The sequence below is a fragment of the Argentina silus genome, assembly GCF_951799395.1.
Source record: "Argentina silus genome assembly, chromosome: 1".
NCBI lineage: Eukaryota > Metazoa > Chordata > Actinopteri > Argentiniformes > Argentinidae > Argentina > Argentina silus.
In genome coordinates this window covers 17,667,281-17,685,020 of record NC_139655.1, presented here as the reverse complement: position 1 = coordinate 17,685,020, position 17,740 = coordinate 17,667,281, and the positions used below count along the sequence as shown (strand labels likewise).

The window sequence follows — 17,740 nt, the reverse complement described above, 5'->3', positions numbered from 1 at the left end:
TTTGCCCCCATTGTGAACAACTTCCTGTGAACTTCCAAGGAATGCCAGAGTGGCCATTTGAAATTATGGACACTGAAGAAGGAAGCCATTCCTTGAGATGGACATGATGGACATCCAAAAAACGCTGGCCATAAAGATTCCTGTCTACATTGCATCAAGGCATCAGTTTACCAAAGTTATTGCCCATGGGTTATTCTTTGTGTGGGGGAAGCATTCTACATATTTGAGAACAATGCTGCAAGACACAATGCTTCCCTACTTTAACAATCCGAATCATATTCCATTTGGGTTTTTGTTCAAAATAAACACAGTATGGTCTCACAGAAACAACCAGTTGTACCATTGGAGACATTCCAACTGTGTAGCGAGCCTGTGTCTTGATTTTGGTCTAAAGCACGCTATGACAAATGTTTTTTTTATGCATAAAGAAAAGCTTCACAAAATGCTATAGGATTTAAAGCAGGCTTTCATTACTACACCAAATGCCTTCCTTGAGAGCAGGAAGAGTGGCAATCTTACTGATGACTGGATCTGTGTCCTGAGGCTAGGAGTGGACAATGGGATAGTGTGGGATTGAAACTGGACGTGATGGAAGAGAGGAGAAAAGGGATAGAGTAGAATTCTAAAGGGTGAGATAAAATGGGATAGGGTGGTTTGGTGTTGAATAGTGTGGGAAAGAATGGGACAGAATAGAGTAGAGAGTAATTTGATAAGGTGGGATGGCGTGGAATGCAATCGGATAGTGTTAGACTGAGAGGGATAGATTCCTTTTCTGGGCTCTCACAACTGTGGACTGCTCTCACATTCAAACTGAAACAGTCGATAGTGATAAGATCGAATGTATTCTTGGTAGGCCTATTTCGTTGTGTTGTATTAATGACATACGCATGTTAAGTATTTGTGTTTCAATACAGAATGACTAAGTTTGGTTACTTACAGTATGCACATTTGAATGATTCAAGGATCAATTTTCAGATCAACTCAAGTGGTGAAGTGGAGGCTAGCATTGTTTATTTAGTATGGTTCCTCTTTGTCAAATTGAGAGGACCCATTTGACAAAACAGTAATTACTGCAATTACAACTACTGAGAAGTATTGAGCAATCGTCTCTCCTTGCTCCATCCACTCCAGACTAATTAAAAGGGAATTTCCAGCAAAGTCTCTAACAGACATATCAGACAATGAGTCATAAGAACAGAATCCCACCAGTATGTGACTAGAGGTGTGTGTGTGTGTGTGTGTGTGTGTGTGTGTGTGTGTGTGTGTGTGTGTGTGTGTGTGTGTGTGTGTGTGTGTGTGTGTGTGTGTGTGTGTGTGTGTGTGTGTGTGTGTGTGTCACTCACTCTAGCTCACTCTCCTATTTATAGTGAGGGCAATTTTGAACCCTTTGAAATAATTAAATGTATGCCCCTTTACTGTGTACTGTAATGAACTGACATTGAGCACTCCCTCTCTCTCCCTCTCTCCTGGCTTTCTGTGTCAAACCGGAATATCAACATTCCCAAATTTTCCTTTGTCATGACATCTGAGGCGCTCTTCTCATATGCAGTATGAGGATCAAAGGGAACAAATATACAGTATCTAAAATGTTCTAGTCCTTTCAATGGAAGTTTTAGGCTATGTTTGCAATGTTTTGACTCTCACTCTACCATTCCTTTTCCTCACCATTGAACACACAAGGTGACATGACATTATCATGGTGACATACCACTGTTCCTCTTTGTTTAAAAGCACTACAAACAGTTGGTGTCTGCTCTCACATGTATTACTCACATACTAATGAGGGCAAATAGTTGAGTGTTACAATGTTCCTCCTTCCCCTTTCCCACAATCACATAACTGCATTTGAGCTGCTCCAAACACAGTGATGTGGTGGCACCTTTTAAAGGTGTAGCACAGGACTGAAATAACAGAAAACAAACAATAAAGACATATGCAAATTACAATAACTCAAGTTGCCATAGGGTGTCCATGTCTTGACCATTTGTAGACATTGCAGTCACTTGTCCAAAGAGATCGTGCTACAGACAAATGACACTGCAGTTCTGGGGACCAACGCCGACACCCTCTCTCCTAAAACGGTTATCTGGCCACCAGAGAGATCAGGAGTATGCCAATCATTCAGCTGCTCTCGGCATGTGTGCCCCCCAGCAAATAGCTGGCTGTGCCATTGCTGACCCGGCACATAGCGTCAGATCAGTCACTCTGGCCACCAGCATGCTGGTGAGAGAGAAGCCTCTTTATGAGTGGAGCTTGTCCCTCCAAGGGGGTTTCCATCCACATGAGCCAGAGGGGCAGTTTAGAAGTGAAGAAGTGAATTCCGCAGTTAACATGCTTAGATAGGCTAAAAGGAGGACCAGCCGAAGGAAATTGATAGAGTTTCCTCCATTTGATATGAAATGAAGTGATTGTAGTGTGGCAATCTATCAAGCAACACATTAACTCAACTGTCAACTCCCTCCACCATGTAAAAATAAAGCACACTTCTGAAAGTGCAGTATGGAAAATTTATTTTCAGAAATTATTTAATTCCAGTTTTGTTTGTCACTATTATGCCGATTCAGCCATAAAAATATGTTAATAACTTATAGCTTGGCAGGTCCTCTGGGCTCACATGACACACAATGCTTTGTTCTGTTAAGCAAAAAGAGGGGCATTGTCTATTCTAGATGGGAGGCTATTTATAAGACTGTTCAGGAATGTTCTTGGGGAAAACATCTATTTTTGGATGAATAAAGCCCAAATTATATACAGTATGATGCCAAATGGAACACATTAATTAGAGAAGCTCTGAAGTTGAGGCCATGAAAAGTCCTATTGTATATTAACTTAGATAGATGAAGCAGGCAACAGTCAGCAGTTAAAGTTGAACTCAACATGTGATAGTTCTGTGTGTTCACTGAAAACACTCAGATGCAGTCTGTGCTGTGATTGAAAGATACCTTTCAATTACATTTTTCTCACATTATCTCCTCTCGGAAGTATTCTAAGAGCCCATCTTTTTCCTGATAAGGTCACATGCTCAAGAAAACTCTAGGCCCTACTTAAAGGGACCCAGTACAGCTTCCTCTATAGATTACATGCAATGTCCCAGTCCAATTTCAAGGGGAGGGGTACCATACAACACCTGCTTGCCTCTTCTTCCCCCTCATATAATTTTCTCTTAAGACGAGGAATTGATCACAGGCAATGCTGTTAGCACTATCACTCCAAAGAAAGAATGCAAACACAGACCACTTCCAAGAATCCCAGGATCATTCTGGAATGCTCAAATGAGACTCTTCACTGTTTACAGTTCCAGGCCGATGCTTCACCCTACAATTTACCCTCCAACTCTGTTATTATCTGGCCTCCTTAGGGGAGAGTTAGAGTACTTCTCTCATTCCTTATTGGAGTTTTGGACATCTCTGTATCTGACCATCTAACCCTTGAATGCTCTAAACCACAGACAGTTTCAAGTGTCTCATACAAGCTCTGAGAAGCAGTAAACAATATTATGAGTCTAGACAATGGACTGGGCCTCCATGCTGGGTAGGCCCAGTCTTGTTATGTTAAAGAATCTTGCCTTCTACTAAAGAACCTTTGATCGTATACCCAACTGATGTACATCAACTTTGATTTACTCTGCAGTTACTTTGTCTTGTAATGACTTTTGGTCATACTTCATGATAGCTTTAATTACATTTAAATACATGATATGTCTTTCAGGAGAGAGGGAAAGTGTATGTGTGTGTGTGTGTGCGCGCATGTGTGTGTGTGTGTGTGCGCGTGTGTGTGTGCGTGTGCGTGTGTGTGTGTGTGTGTGTGTGTGTGTGTGTGTGTGTGTGTGTGTGAAATGTGAAGCACAAATAGGAACATATCAGGTTTGATCGACTTCAGACCACTGGTATGTAATAGGGGTAGTGGAGGACGGTACTGTAGCAGATAGAGGGACCCACTTGTGAGGAAAATAAATCCACAGTAAATGACTGCTGTTACAGAACAGAATGTTTTGGTTTAGGACTAGACTAAATCTCATGAATGATCTTCACAGAATGTCAATGTCAGGTAACACTTGTTTTGATAATCTCTTATTGATACATCTACAGTATAGACGCTATATGTATCCAAATATTACCAGTTACATATAGGCTTTATGTGTCAAGTGCATGTCTTTTGACTTTGAAGTGCTTCCCACTCTTTCAGAGTCCCCTTTACAGCCGCACAGGGACTTGCACAGAAAATGAGCAGAACTTCCTCTACATAACAATGGTATTGGAGGAGAAGGGTCCTATAGGGAAGTCGTGCCCTTCTCATCCCCTCAGATCAGTCGTGACACAACAGGAATACCCGTGTGAAAGCATCCACAAATATGCTTGTCTGGAATGCGAAAAGCTGTGAAAGGAGGATGCCCATTGTGGGAATTTGGCTTATCATATTTTTCCAAAGAATTCTAGGGCTGTGACCAATAACATGGTAACAGGATGTGAAGGAAGCTCGCCTTGAGAACGTGAATGAATAAGACATTACCTTCACATCTGCCCACACATACCTCTGATTTATCTCGCGCACGACTCTCAACATGAAATAAACATCTGAAAAACATTACAGGTTCACATAACAAAGATGAATTGAATGTGAACACCATACTTGCATATAGGCCTATTTACTGTATATTTCAATCAAGAGAGAAAATCAACAACACAACAAAATAGACATATAGAGAGATAGGGGTCCCATATAAACAAATTACCACTTTTAAGGCTTTATGAATCCCTCAGAAAACCTTTGTAGGGTCTTGGTGCGTCACAAATCATTTCTATGCAATAGCATGCAAAGGGTGGCCAAAGAGTTATGCCAAATCTTTTTTTGCATGACATTTGCTTATAGATGATTTGTGAAACAACTGTGTAAGCCATATAACGGGTTTAGGAAGACATCATTCATGTTTGACAGTGGTTATTTGTTTAAAGTGGGGTCGCTATATTAGTGTACAGTAGATGCCATCAGGACAAAGACAAGAGAATTTGCAGAGCAGAACAGAGGAGAGCACAACCAGGCCTGGTATTCTGCAAATACCAGATGCATTAAACCCATCTGGTTCATGATGTTCACATCATATGTTTGTTTTGGAAATAGAGTGGTAACGTGTCCCATTACACCCTGGCAAATTCTCTCTCTCCCTCAAAGTCACTCTGGATGCCTCATAAAAGACATTCTTTAACAAACAGAGACACACATACTTACATACACAATACTGTGTGAAGGAACACACAATCCCTATTTTCATATGGGAATGTTTATCTAGGATTAGACTTCTCAAGCGTTTATTGCAATGTGTCTCTGCAAGTTGCTGGACCTGTCACACATCTGCCACCTAGAGGTCACATTATGGTGTCTCTCTTAGGCCCTTTTTCAATTGTTAGAAACTCGATTCCTCGCATCCTCTTCTCAGTCTTCCACTTGCATCCTACTCAAAATGCATCGGAGGAGAATATCTACTGTAGGTTTCTCCTCTTAGATATTCTCCTCCAATGCATTTTGAGAAGCAAGAAGCAAGTGGAGGACGGAGAAGAGGATGTGAGGAATCGAGTTTCTAACAATTGAGAAAGGGCTTTAGTGTTAGTCAGCTATTAACCTCGTCCCCAGCTGGCTCAGGAGTTTTTGCCAATCTATCTATAGGGTAAAAAAATTATATATATATATATATATATATATATATATATATATATATATAGTCCATGTTCTGCAACTGCAGAAGTTATAGGATTTAGCTTGGCCAGTCAACTTTCCACTTTTTGGCCCTGAAAAAATCCCCAGTTGCTATGTTTTGGGTCATTGTCCTGCTGTATGATGAAGCACTGTGGCATTTGCTTGTACTTGAGCTGAGTTAATGTTTCTGTACACTTCAGAATTCACTCTGCTGGTGTCGTCAGCAGTTACATCCTCGATGAAGACAAGTGAGTCAGTTCCAATGGAAGCCATACATGCCCAAGCCATAACACCCCCTCCACCATATTTAACAGATGAGGTGGTATGCTGTGGATATTTGGCAGTTCCATCTTTTCTCCAAACTTTACTCTTGCCATCGCTATGGTACATGTTACTCTTTGTCTTATCTTTGTCTTAACTAGTGGTCTGCACCTTGCAGTGTAGCCTCTGTAGTTCTGTCTTCTGCGGAAGGTAGTCTTTGACACAATCATGCCTACCTCCTGGAGAGTGTTCCTGATCTATGGGACAGTTGTGTTGGGGTTTTCTTAATCATGGTGAGCATTCTTCAGTCATCCACTGTAGAAGAGTTCTTTGGCCTACCAGCCTGTTTGCGATTTCTGACATCACCAGTGCTTTATTTCTTTACATGATGTTCCAAACTGTTGATTTTGGTGGGTTTAAGGTTTTGGCTATATTTTGGGTAGATTTTTTCTGACATTTCAGCCTCATAATGGCTTCCCTGATTTTCACTGACATCTCTTTGGTCCTCATGTTGACAGAAACCAATAGCAGACTGCAAAGACAAACGCAAAAGCCTAGAATCAATGCTAGACATTGAGAGCTCTCTTATGACTGCACAAATGATGTGACGGAACACACCTGTCAAGCCAATTGTCCCATCACTTCTGGGTACCCTGAATGGTGAAACCAATGTCTAGACTAATACCATTAAATAAAAGCTGAGAATCTCTACTTTAACCTCATTGTAATTGATTTAAAATCCAAACTTTTGGAGTGTAGAGCCAAAAGAAGAAACAATGCTTCACTGTCCCATTACTTATGCAGGGCACTGTATATTCATTATTGCAATTCACACGGCAATACAGTGTTGGCAATGAATTTAAGCTGAGAGTGTAAAGAAGAACATTATTGGGATTTGGTGACTGACTGGTGAAATTGATTTGGACATCAAATGTTTGTCTAAACAAAGAATCAGATCATCTTCTCCTTTCTCTCTTTATTTGGTGGATTTATTCCCACAAACCGTTTTAGTCAGGCATGAAGCGAGGAGTTTCCAAATATAGAGTGCTTCTTTCATGCTCCATGGAGAATTAATGTCCACAGCACTGCATTCCTCATCCCTTGTTTTGGGGCCTTGAGGAGCAGGTAACCATGGTGACCAAATACCATTTGAGAGTAGAAAAAACTTTCTCCTGCCTGGCAAAACATCATGCATACTAGCAGTTATGCTAAACTGGTGAAACTTGACAAAACAACATTCCAGAGCTAAGTGACCGTCTTCAAGGAATTCTTGTTAAACTGAGGCATACTCTCAGAAAAATGAAACCATCTGTTGTCTGTTGTGAATCCTTCCTCTCTTACTCTTCTTAAAGATGAGAGGGAGATAGCAAAAGAGAGAGAATGTCATTGGAAGTAGCCCTGAGTATCTGAGAGAGGCCTGGAGATGTTGTGGAAAGCCCACTGCAGGATCCCATCAATGGAGCCCTGCTGAAAGACAAAAAAACAGGGCCGTTTAGCAGTAAACAATAGTCAAACAAAACAGTTTGTGCCTACTGCTTATTACACATTGAATAACCAATTGTATAGAGATAAGCATTGTATTCTCATTGGGCTTTTCACTAGGTCTCATATATCCACCAAACTGAAACATGACACCCATTTTTTTAACTTAGGTCTACTCACTTCTCCCATGATGGAGTCTAGTTCTTCCTTGTGCATGATGGGCTCTGAGAAAGTGGAGCTCGGCTGATGAGTGTGTGTAGTGGGGCCAACCTGAGAGTGCAGGGGGGTGGAGAGGGTACACTGACCACAATGTCAGACTGATTTTCTAAATGTCCATACACACACACACACACACACACACACACACACACACACACACACACACACACACACACACACACACACACACACACACACACACACACACACACACAGTACCTGTAAGCCCATGGATTCAGCCTCTCTATCTGTTGATCTGCCCCAGGGCATAGAGCACGATGAGCAGGTGGACCTCCCACTGTTAGAGAGGAAGGAAAGAATGAAGACTAACCTACTATGACCCATTACTATGAGCCATTTAGTTTTACACAAACTATCACTGTAAATACAAACTCTCTGTTACTGTAAGTACACGGTTTTAAAATAAATGTCACTGTGTGCAGTAGGCTATTGAACACATTATCAGAGGCAAACAAATAGAAGACAAGAAGACATCAATGTCTTACTTAGGGAAGTGGCAGTAGGTGTGGTAGTTCTGCAGACACTGAGAACAGAGGGTCAGGTCTCCTCCACTGAGGTAGCAAACCCCGCATACATCGTTTACACCAACCACCACCTCTCCATCTGTACACTGGTATGATGTGAGCACCGTTCAGACAGATCGGGAGAAAGAGAGAGGGAGAGATGTACACACACACACACACACACACACACACACACACACACACACACACACACACACACACACTGACTACAATAAGTCATGTTTGGTTTTGGCATACAAAGGGATATCTGAGAATTGTAAAAAACTGAAAAGGAAGAAGAGAATGGTAAAATGTAAAAATGGAATGGTAAGAAAAAATATGAAGAAGCCCAAAGACATCAACAAAAGCAAATTAATGGTCACCTCATATCTGGAATTGTGGCTGCTCTTGGTTGCAGTAACGCTGGTGTGAGAGGTTGAGGATGAGGAAGAATAAAAAGAGAAATCTATGGTAGAGTTGCTAGAGCTGGCCTCTGTAAGCTGGGTCTGGGCCATGGCCTATGGTTAAGAGTCACAGTTAAGTAGTTGTCAATATCATTATAGTAGAAGTAAAAGTACATAGACAGTTACTGTAGGATTGTGAAAAAAACGTGTTTATTATAAACTGACCTGAACATGTCGGCAGGTTTTTTCCTTCTTCACCTTGTTGCCATGGCATGACTGACAGCACCACGCACCACTAGATATTAGAACAAAGACCCAGACTCTTATTTCTGAGTAATTCTGAATTGACAAGATGCTTTACTGTATTCATATGTATTGTTTTATTTTATCTTGAAGTGTTTGCTGTTAGGGATTGTGTTTATGCAGAGGGCCTAATATTACTTGGCTGTATCTCGTGTATACGTGTAATTCATATTTTTGCATGGATCATGAATTGATGTCAGAGATTTGAAACCAAAACCTTTCAGTTATGTGGTTAGTTTTGATTAGGCCCAGTGTACCTGGGTATGGAGGTGAGTGGAGGGACCAGGCAGGTCAGGTGGAAGGCCCTTGGACATCCATCACAGCAGATGAGCTCTCCTCCGTCTTTACACACAGCACACTCATCATCATTACACTCTGCCTGCATACACACACACAGAGCTGTGTTAACACATAGGTGCATGCATGTAGGCACGCACACACACACACACACACACACACACACACACACACACACACACACACACACACACACACACACACACACACACACACAACACGCACACAAACACTGAAAGTCTGCTCCAGAAAGTCAGTATCAACTCATACCTCTTTGGTGTTTGCCTCCTCCTTGTGGTGAAATGTGGCCTTTGCAGCCGCTGATTTGTGTCCTCCAGTCATCTCATCCAGAGGGCCAGAAGTGTAGTACTCTCCTCCCACCTTAATACACTTTTTGGTGCTCCCTGTAGGATCTTATCTTATTATTCTTATTATTCTTATCTTATTCTCCAAAGGATATCATCAGTTAGCTATTTTTTATATATATTTCCCCAGGCTTATAACATACAGCATATCAATGTTTACAATAAAGTACTGTTTCAATGCTGTCCAGGTATAGGGTTGTGGTTTCAGCAGAACTCACCAGACCCAAACACCTGTTTGATGAGGATCTCTTCTCTGGTTCCACAACTAACAGGAAGCTCACTGGAGGACAGGGTGACTGCCCTCTGGACCGAGGTGGACACTGCCTGCACACCTGCTAAGCGAAGCAATGATAATCTGAGAAGGAGAAGTTTGATCGTTTTTACAATAATGACAATAGGTTTTCTAGGCTCTACCTGATAAATCAATCAATCAATCAATCAAGCTTTATTTATATAGCGCCTTTCATACAAAATTGCAATACAAGGTGCTTAACAGTAAAATTGAAAATACATAAGTACAGAACATACAAGCATACATACATAAATACATACAAATATACATAGAGAATAGAATAGAAATAGAAATAATAATGGATTAAGAGTAAATAATGGTAAATAAAAAGAAAACAAAAATAGAAGTGGATTAAGAGAAAGCTAAACTAAAAAGGTGTGTCTTGAGGTTTCTTTTAAAAGTGTTTATGGATTGTGACACCGTAAGCTCATGAGGTAGGTTATTCCATAGACACTAAAAGCTGCCTCCCCGTATTTCTTTGTCCTCGCCCCGGGTATGACTAAAAGACCAGTGTCAGAGGACCTGAGAGGTCTCGATGGACTGTAAACTGAAAGCATATCTGACAGGTATTCAGGCGCTAGACCATTTAGTGATTTGAATACCAGTAAAAGGATCTTGAAATCAATTCTAAAACTGACAGGCAGCCAATGAAGAGACTTTAAGACAGGAGAGATGTGTGTTCTTCGTCTGGTCTTCTGAATGATCTGTAGCTTGTTTATAGTTTTTTTAGGTAGACCAGAGAAGAGAGCATTGCAGTAATCTAACCTGTTAGTGATAAATGCATGCATAAGTCTCTCAGTATCTGTCTGGGAGAGAAATGGTTGCACTTTGGCAATATTTCTAAGGTGATAAAAAGCGTTTTTAGTGATATTACTGATGTGTGATTCAAAATTCAAATCAGGGACTAGAAGTACGCCAAGATGCTTTTGCGAGGGGCTTGGTGTTTTGTGCTAGTGCATAGTTTCTCTCGTTCAACCTTTGTTCCGATGATTAAGACCTCCGTCTTATCTTTGTTTAATTGCAGGAAGTTATGGGACATCCACGAGTTGATATGATCAATGCACTGAACTAGTTTATCAATAGGGCTGATATCATTGGGTGATAAAGAAATGTACAGTTGTGTCATTCATACAAGTGTTTTTAAAACATGTAATCATGCAATCACATAAACAAGTTGTAACACAGTACCATTTTCAACAGGGAGCTGAGAGATGGCTGCACATTCATCCTTCCTCGTGGACTTCACTTTGCCCCCTGGAGCATAGACACCAGAGCATGTGTGATTTGAGAGGTAGCTGTGGCTGACTTAAACAAAAAAGTGAATTTGAATTGATCCCAACCTTAGTTGTAGGGTACAAATAGAAGGTATGTGGTATACTGTATGGTGACCCGTTTGCAATACCTGGACTCTTGTGCCTCTTGGTGTGGTGCTTTGAATGCTGAGAGAGGTGAGACAGTTGGGTTGTCACTTTCTCCCCCAGGCCCCTCTTTCTGCTGTGGGACCCTCGAGACTCTTCAGGCGACCTCCTCCCTTGCCTGGAGCCCAATAAGTCCTTACCTGTCAGAATGGAACACCACCATCACCACTCAATTCAACCATAGGCAGAATCCAGCAGTTTCTCAATACTTATCAATGTATCTTTCCCTTAAAACACTGTCCACAGTCTAAAAGTCATTAACACTAATAACAGGAATTGATAGAGCTGATGTGGAACACTGCATGTGGTTGTATGCTGATGACCTCTTATTACCACCCCAGCAGCGTTTTGGAAACACTGACTGGGGTGTGTTTGCCACTCAGGCCACCCATGACTCCCACACGGACATTGACTCATATGCCTCCTCTGTTTTGGACTACATCAAGTCCAACATCAACAGTGTCACCACACTCAAGCGGATCACCACTTTCCCTAATCAGAAGCCATGGATGAACAGTGAGGTCCGACTCCTGCTGAAGGCACGCGACATTGCCTTCAGATCAGGGGATGCTCGGGCCTATAGCTCATCCAGGGCTAATCTGCAGAGGGGCATCAAAAAGGCCAAGCACAACCACAAGCTGAGGATAGAGGATCACTTCAGGAACAACTCTGACCCCCGACGCATGTGGCAGGGCATCCAGGCCATCACAGACTACAAACCAACTAACACCTCACCCCTCTCCGTTGACGCCTCCCTCCCTGATGAGCTGAACCACTTCTACGGCCGCTTTGACAGGGACAACAAGGAGGTGGCCATCAAGGCTGTGCTCCCTGCGGATCACCAGCCCCTCACTCTATCTCCCACCGACGTGTGTGCGGCACTGAGCAGGACTAACGCACGCAAGGCTGCTGGTCCTGATGGGATCCCCGGACGCGTCCTCAGGGCCTGCGCTGTGCAGCTGACTAAGGTTTGGACTGACATATTCAACCTGTCCCTAGCCCAAGCAGCTGTCCCCGCGTGCTTCAAAACCACCTCCATCGTGCCGGTGCCAAAACACTCCACTGCAACGAGCTTAAATGACTTCCGACCAGTGGCACTCACGCCCATCATCATGAAGTGCTTAGAGAGGCTGGTCAACTCAAGACCTGCCTACCACCCACACTGGACCCCTTTCAATTCGCCTACCTGCAGAACAGGAGTACAGAGGATGCCATTTCAACGGCACTTCACTCCGCCCTGTCCCACCTCGACAAGACTAACTCTTATGTGAGAATGCTGTTCATTGACTTCAGTTCAGCATTCAACACCATCATCCCCTCCAAACTGATCTCCAAACTCAGGCAACTGGGCATCAACTCCTCCCTCTGCAACTGGATCCTGGACTTCCTAACCAACAGGCCGCAGTCTGTTAGGCTTCACAACCACACCTCCTCAACCCTCACCCTGAACACTGACGTTCCACAAGGCTGTGTGCTGAGCCCCCTCCTTTACTCCCTCTTCACCTACGACTGCACACCCGTACATGGCTCAAACACCATTGTTAAGTTTGCAGACGACACAACGGTGATCGGTCTCATCAGCAACAACGATGAGTCGGCCTACAGGGAGGAGGTCCAGCACCTAACAGTGTGGTGCAATGACAATAACCTGGCTCTCAACACCAGGAAGACCAAAGAACTCATTGTGGACTTCAGGAAGTCTAACGCTGGCGCACACACCCCCACCCTCATCAACAGGACTGAGGTGGAGCGAGTCACCAGCTTCAAGTTTCTGGGTGTCCACATCTCTGAGGACCTCTCCTGGACCCTCAACACCTCCACCCTGATAAAGAAGGCTCACCAGCGTCTCTTCTTCCTGAGGAGACTAAAGAAGGTCCATCTGTCTCCTCAGATCCTGGTGAACTTCTACCGCTGCACCATCGAGAGTATCCTTACCAACTGTGTCACAGTATGGTATGGCAACTGCTCGGCATCGGACCGGAAAGCACTGCAGAGGGTGGTGAAAACTGCCCAACGCATCACCGGTTCCTCACTCCCCTCCATCGAGGCTGTCCAGGGCAAACGATGCTTGCATAAGGCACGCAGCATCGTCAAGGACATTTCTCACCCCAACCATAGACTTTTCACCCCACTCCCCTCCGGGAGGCGCTACAGGTCTCTCCGCACCCGAACCAGCAGGTTCAGAGGCAGCTTCTTCCCTGCGGCTGTCACCCTACTGAACTTGAACACTGCACCTACCTGACAACCTACCAACCCTGCAACCCCTGCAACCCCCCCCCCCCCCCCCCCACCCGGACAATTGCACTATTACTCCCCTCCCCTGCTCTTACTCAATACCACTGCTCTTCTGTACATACCTGTTCATACTGTTCATAATGCACATATTGCACATATCCTTATATTTTCTTTAATACTACTGCACATACTGTACATACCTGTTTATACTGTTTATACGGCACTCCATATTTATATTTATCTGCTATCTACCTCATGTTACTGTTAATACATATATACTGCTAGACTGCATTACCTATACAGCTCATATGCTGCTACACTGTTCATACTGTAACTTATTTATTCTGCTATAATGCTACTGTTACTCATATACTGCTTATACTGCACTGCTAATATTATACTGCACTACTTACTGCTCATATATTGCACTACCTGTAAATCCTGTTCATTGCACTTTCTGCTATTTTGCACTTCTGGTTAGACGCTAACTGCATTTCGTTGTCTCTGTACTTGTACTCTGCACAATGACAATAAAGTTGAATCTAATCTAATCTAATCTAATCTATATACAGTGCCCTGTGTAATTATTGGGACGGTAAAGCATGTTTTCTTCTTTTGGCTCTATACTTTTGGATTTTAAATCAAACAATTACTATGATATCAAAGTATAGATTGTCAGATTTTATTTGAGGGTGTTTGTGTACATTTTGTTTTCACCATTTAGAAACACTGAAATGTTAAGAAGCAAAGCTGTCGGAGACAATGAAAGTTAAGAAAGTCATTATGAGGCTGAAAAATCTGAATAAAATCTATCAGAAACATAGCCAAACCCTTTGGCTGGCCAAAATCAACAGTTTTAAACATCATTAAAAAGAGAAAAAGCACTGGTGAGCTCAGCCATAGCAAACAGTTTGGTGGGCCAAGAAAGACCTCTACAGTTGATGACTGAAGACTGTTCACCATAATTAAGAAAACAACTGTTCCACAGATCAGAAACACTCTCTAGGAGGTAGGCATGGATGTGTCAGACAATACCATCTGCAGAAGGCTTCACTAGCAGAACTACAGAGGCTACTGTACACCGCAATGTGCAAACCACTAGTAAGCCTCAAAAAGGTATTGTGGACAGATGAGACAAAGATTAACATGTACCAGAGTGATGGCAAGAGGAGTGTGGGGAAAAAAGGAACTGCCTAGGATCTACAGCATCTGTGAAATATGGTGGACAGGGTATGATCGCTTGTAAATGTATGGCTCACTTGTCTTCATTGATGATGTAACTGCTGACGGCAGCAGCAGAATTAATTCTAAAGTGTACAGAAACATCTCAAGTACAAGCAAATGCCTCCAAACTCATTGGACGGTGCTTGATCAGACAGCAAGACAATGACCTTAAACACACTGCCATAGCAACTAGGGAGTTTTTCAGGGCCAAAAAGTAGTCAGTTCCTAACTGGCCAAATCAATCTCCAGATTTCATTTGCTGAAGATGAGACTTAACCCTAACCCTAACCCAAACCACAACTGAAGATGGCTGCAGTACAGGCCTGGCAGACCATCACAAGCGAAGATACCCAGCATCTAGTGGGGTCTGAGTACAGGCAAAACAGCACTCCAGTGCTGTGGTAATTTCATCTGTTACCAACGACACAAATTGTCAGTATGCCTGCGTTTGGACTTGCGTCCATTTTGGGCCGGCTGAAAATAGAGTCCCATGTATAAAAAGTGTTGTCATTTCTAAATGGTGAAACCAAAATGTACCGCAAATACCCTCAACAAACAAAAGCTGAGAATCTCTACTTCAGTAATCCAAACTTTTGAAGTGTAGAGCCAAAATAAGAAAAAATGCTTCACTGTCCTAATAATTACACAGGGCATTGTAACACTATTATCTGTGTTGACAAAATAGTGACTTTGTCAAGTACATTTGTCTAATTCTCTAGCTATAAACTAATTCCTCTATGTTCTCTAGTCTCAGGTACTGTACCTGGAGGGAGACTGGCCAGGAGGGCCTGCAGTCTGGGGTAGCTGTCCTGGTTGTAGTCTTTGGCCAAGCTGGTCCAGAAGGCCTGGATAGTGGTTCTGCTCTGCTTCAGGAGCCAGGACAGGAGAGAGTACATAGCCTTGTGGATCCCCTCTCTAGTCTCCTTCTCCAGGGTCTCCTGTGGGTGGGTTAGTTAGATATGTTAAAAAAGGTTTTATGTGGTATGTACTGTACTATAGAAACTGAGACTGGATTTACAAAGGTTCAGTCAAATAAACAATGAATTGAAGTGAAATATGCACAATTTTAAAGGCATAGAGACAGATAGATTTAGATCCGTAAACTATAGCAACATGGCAACATTTCACAGATCTGATGAAAAGGGATTCATGTTATAAATAAATGTTAGAAGTCACCTATATTATCCTTTGTTTCATCTGTGACCAAAAATATCAGTGCTGTTCTGTTTCCATAACTTACCTTAAGCAGCTGGTCACTGATGATATTGCGATCCGCCAACCCATAGAGAAGTGGGAAGGGATCATCAATTGCCATTGCGATGTCTGTGCGGACCTCCTTGAGCTGAGAACGAGGGTCTGAATCCCCAAAAGCCTCCACTCTGGACATGTTTCACTACGAATAGGTTCTCTTTGGTGTGAATTTATATGTGAATGCTCTCCTGCTTTTATGTGTTATGTGTTGCTGCCAATTAGCACTGAGGAGGTGTAACAGGAGGATGTAGGTTCATACCAGTGGCCTTTGGATCCTAACCTCAATCTAGTACCTTTATCCAGAGCCTCTCACAAACAGCAAGTTTCATTCAAGTGTTTCTTGTTTCATACATACACATTCAATTCAAATGACTGGTGACCACATTTGGAAAGTCCACAGTTAATTCCTGGAGGTTCACCATCACAGGGCTATAAGTGGCCATTTTTCAACCCCTCACTTCTCGATAGTCTATCTTTCCATTACTACACCAACTGCCCTGTCACTGTCCACCTGCCCCTGCACCTCCTGAGGGGTAACTGAAGACCACTCCACATCCAGGGGAATACCTAACTCCTTCAAAACCAGCCCTATCCCCTGGGAGAACACTGTCTGTCCCTCTCTAAAATTACAGTCTACAGACGTCACACTGACACTCTCCCATTACACGGTGCTTTCCACTTCAACTTCCCCCTAAACCATCAGGTTTGCCCAATATATCGCTGCCACTCACTTAGGTTATTAGGTAATTTCAACACCATTTCAACTGCAGTTCTAGTGTGAATTAGAGAGGTAAACTGCATGCTTCCAGCTTACATAGTATGCAATAAACTTGAAAGACTTGATAATGTAGCTCAACAGTAAGGTAGACAAAGACAAAACAGCCAGATGAGACCATTGTGACGGGTAAGTGTCAATGGTTAGGAGAGTGAAGCCCTTTAATTTTCAATTTATTAATCATTAAACATTATTACATTATTCATACTGGTGAACAAGGACCACTTCTACTGAGGGACGTTCACAACATACATATTACATAATTATATACAGTGCAGTGCAGTATGGTGGATCTTATGTGTATTACTTGTGAAATTCCATTGGCTTATTTCATCTTTTTTGTTTTTACGACAGTACAGATGTTCTATAAAAGTTGCTCATAGAGAGTGCCACATTTTCATAGCTATTGTTAATGTGAATCTATTGTAAATCAAGTCCAGTGGGAATATCAAATGGGATACCTTATCATGAGATGCTATAGATGCTATAAAACATTCTAAGATAGTCAACCTGCTCTGGAGAGAGACCCAGAAACAGGTCTGAGATCAGCGTGCATGCGTGCTGCAGACATTCAGAGGAGTATGGGGAAGTTGCCCCTAGACACACCGATCTAGGGTGAGTTTTGCATTGTCCCCCCTAATGGTTAGGATTGGGATTGGGGAGGGTAGGCTGACCCTAGATCAGTGCTTAGGGGCAACTTAACCCTTAAGCCATTCCGACACGGTCAGCCATCCTTAAGTGACTGGACCCACTATTCTCCATTTCTGGTTAGGCATCATTTTTGGTGCTTTCCCTTTTATATAAAAAAAATACAAAACATAACGGTGAAAAGAATTAGTTTTCATTCCATTTTTCTCCCTTTTTTCATTTTCTAAAACGTTTTTGTTTTTTGATTTTCCAGCACTTACATATTGACAAAGTATACAATATTTTACAACTGAAGACAGAAATATAACACTTGATTCGTCCAATCAGATATACAAGGCTCATATCCAATCA

At 42.5% G+C, this 17,740-nt stretch overlaps 1 protein-coding gene across 1 annotated transcript; it reads right to left on the bottom strand.

The window, feature by feature from the left end:
- Positions 1–7,335: 7,335 nt before the first annotated feature.
- Positions 7,336–16,102, bottom strand: aire (autoimmune regulator; the record flags this gene model as incomplete). The annotated part of the gene is made up of 13 exons (XM_083675610.1): positions 7,336–7,416; positions 7,615–7,704; positions 7,873–7,951; positions 8,160–8,284; positions 8,561–8,695; positions 8,807–8,876; positions 9,142–9,263; positions 9,452–9,585; positions 9,765–9,878; positions 11,027–11,092; positions 11,241–11,396; positions 15,479–15,653; positions 15,956–16,102. 13 exons carry the CDS (start codon positions 16,100–16,102, stop codon positions 7,336–7,338), a joined length of 1,494 nt encoding a protein of 497 aa, XP_083531736.1.
- Between the last annotated feature and the right edge of the window lie 1,638 nt (positions 16,103–17,740).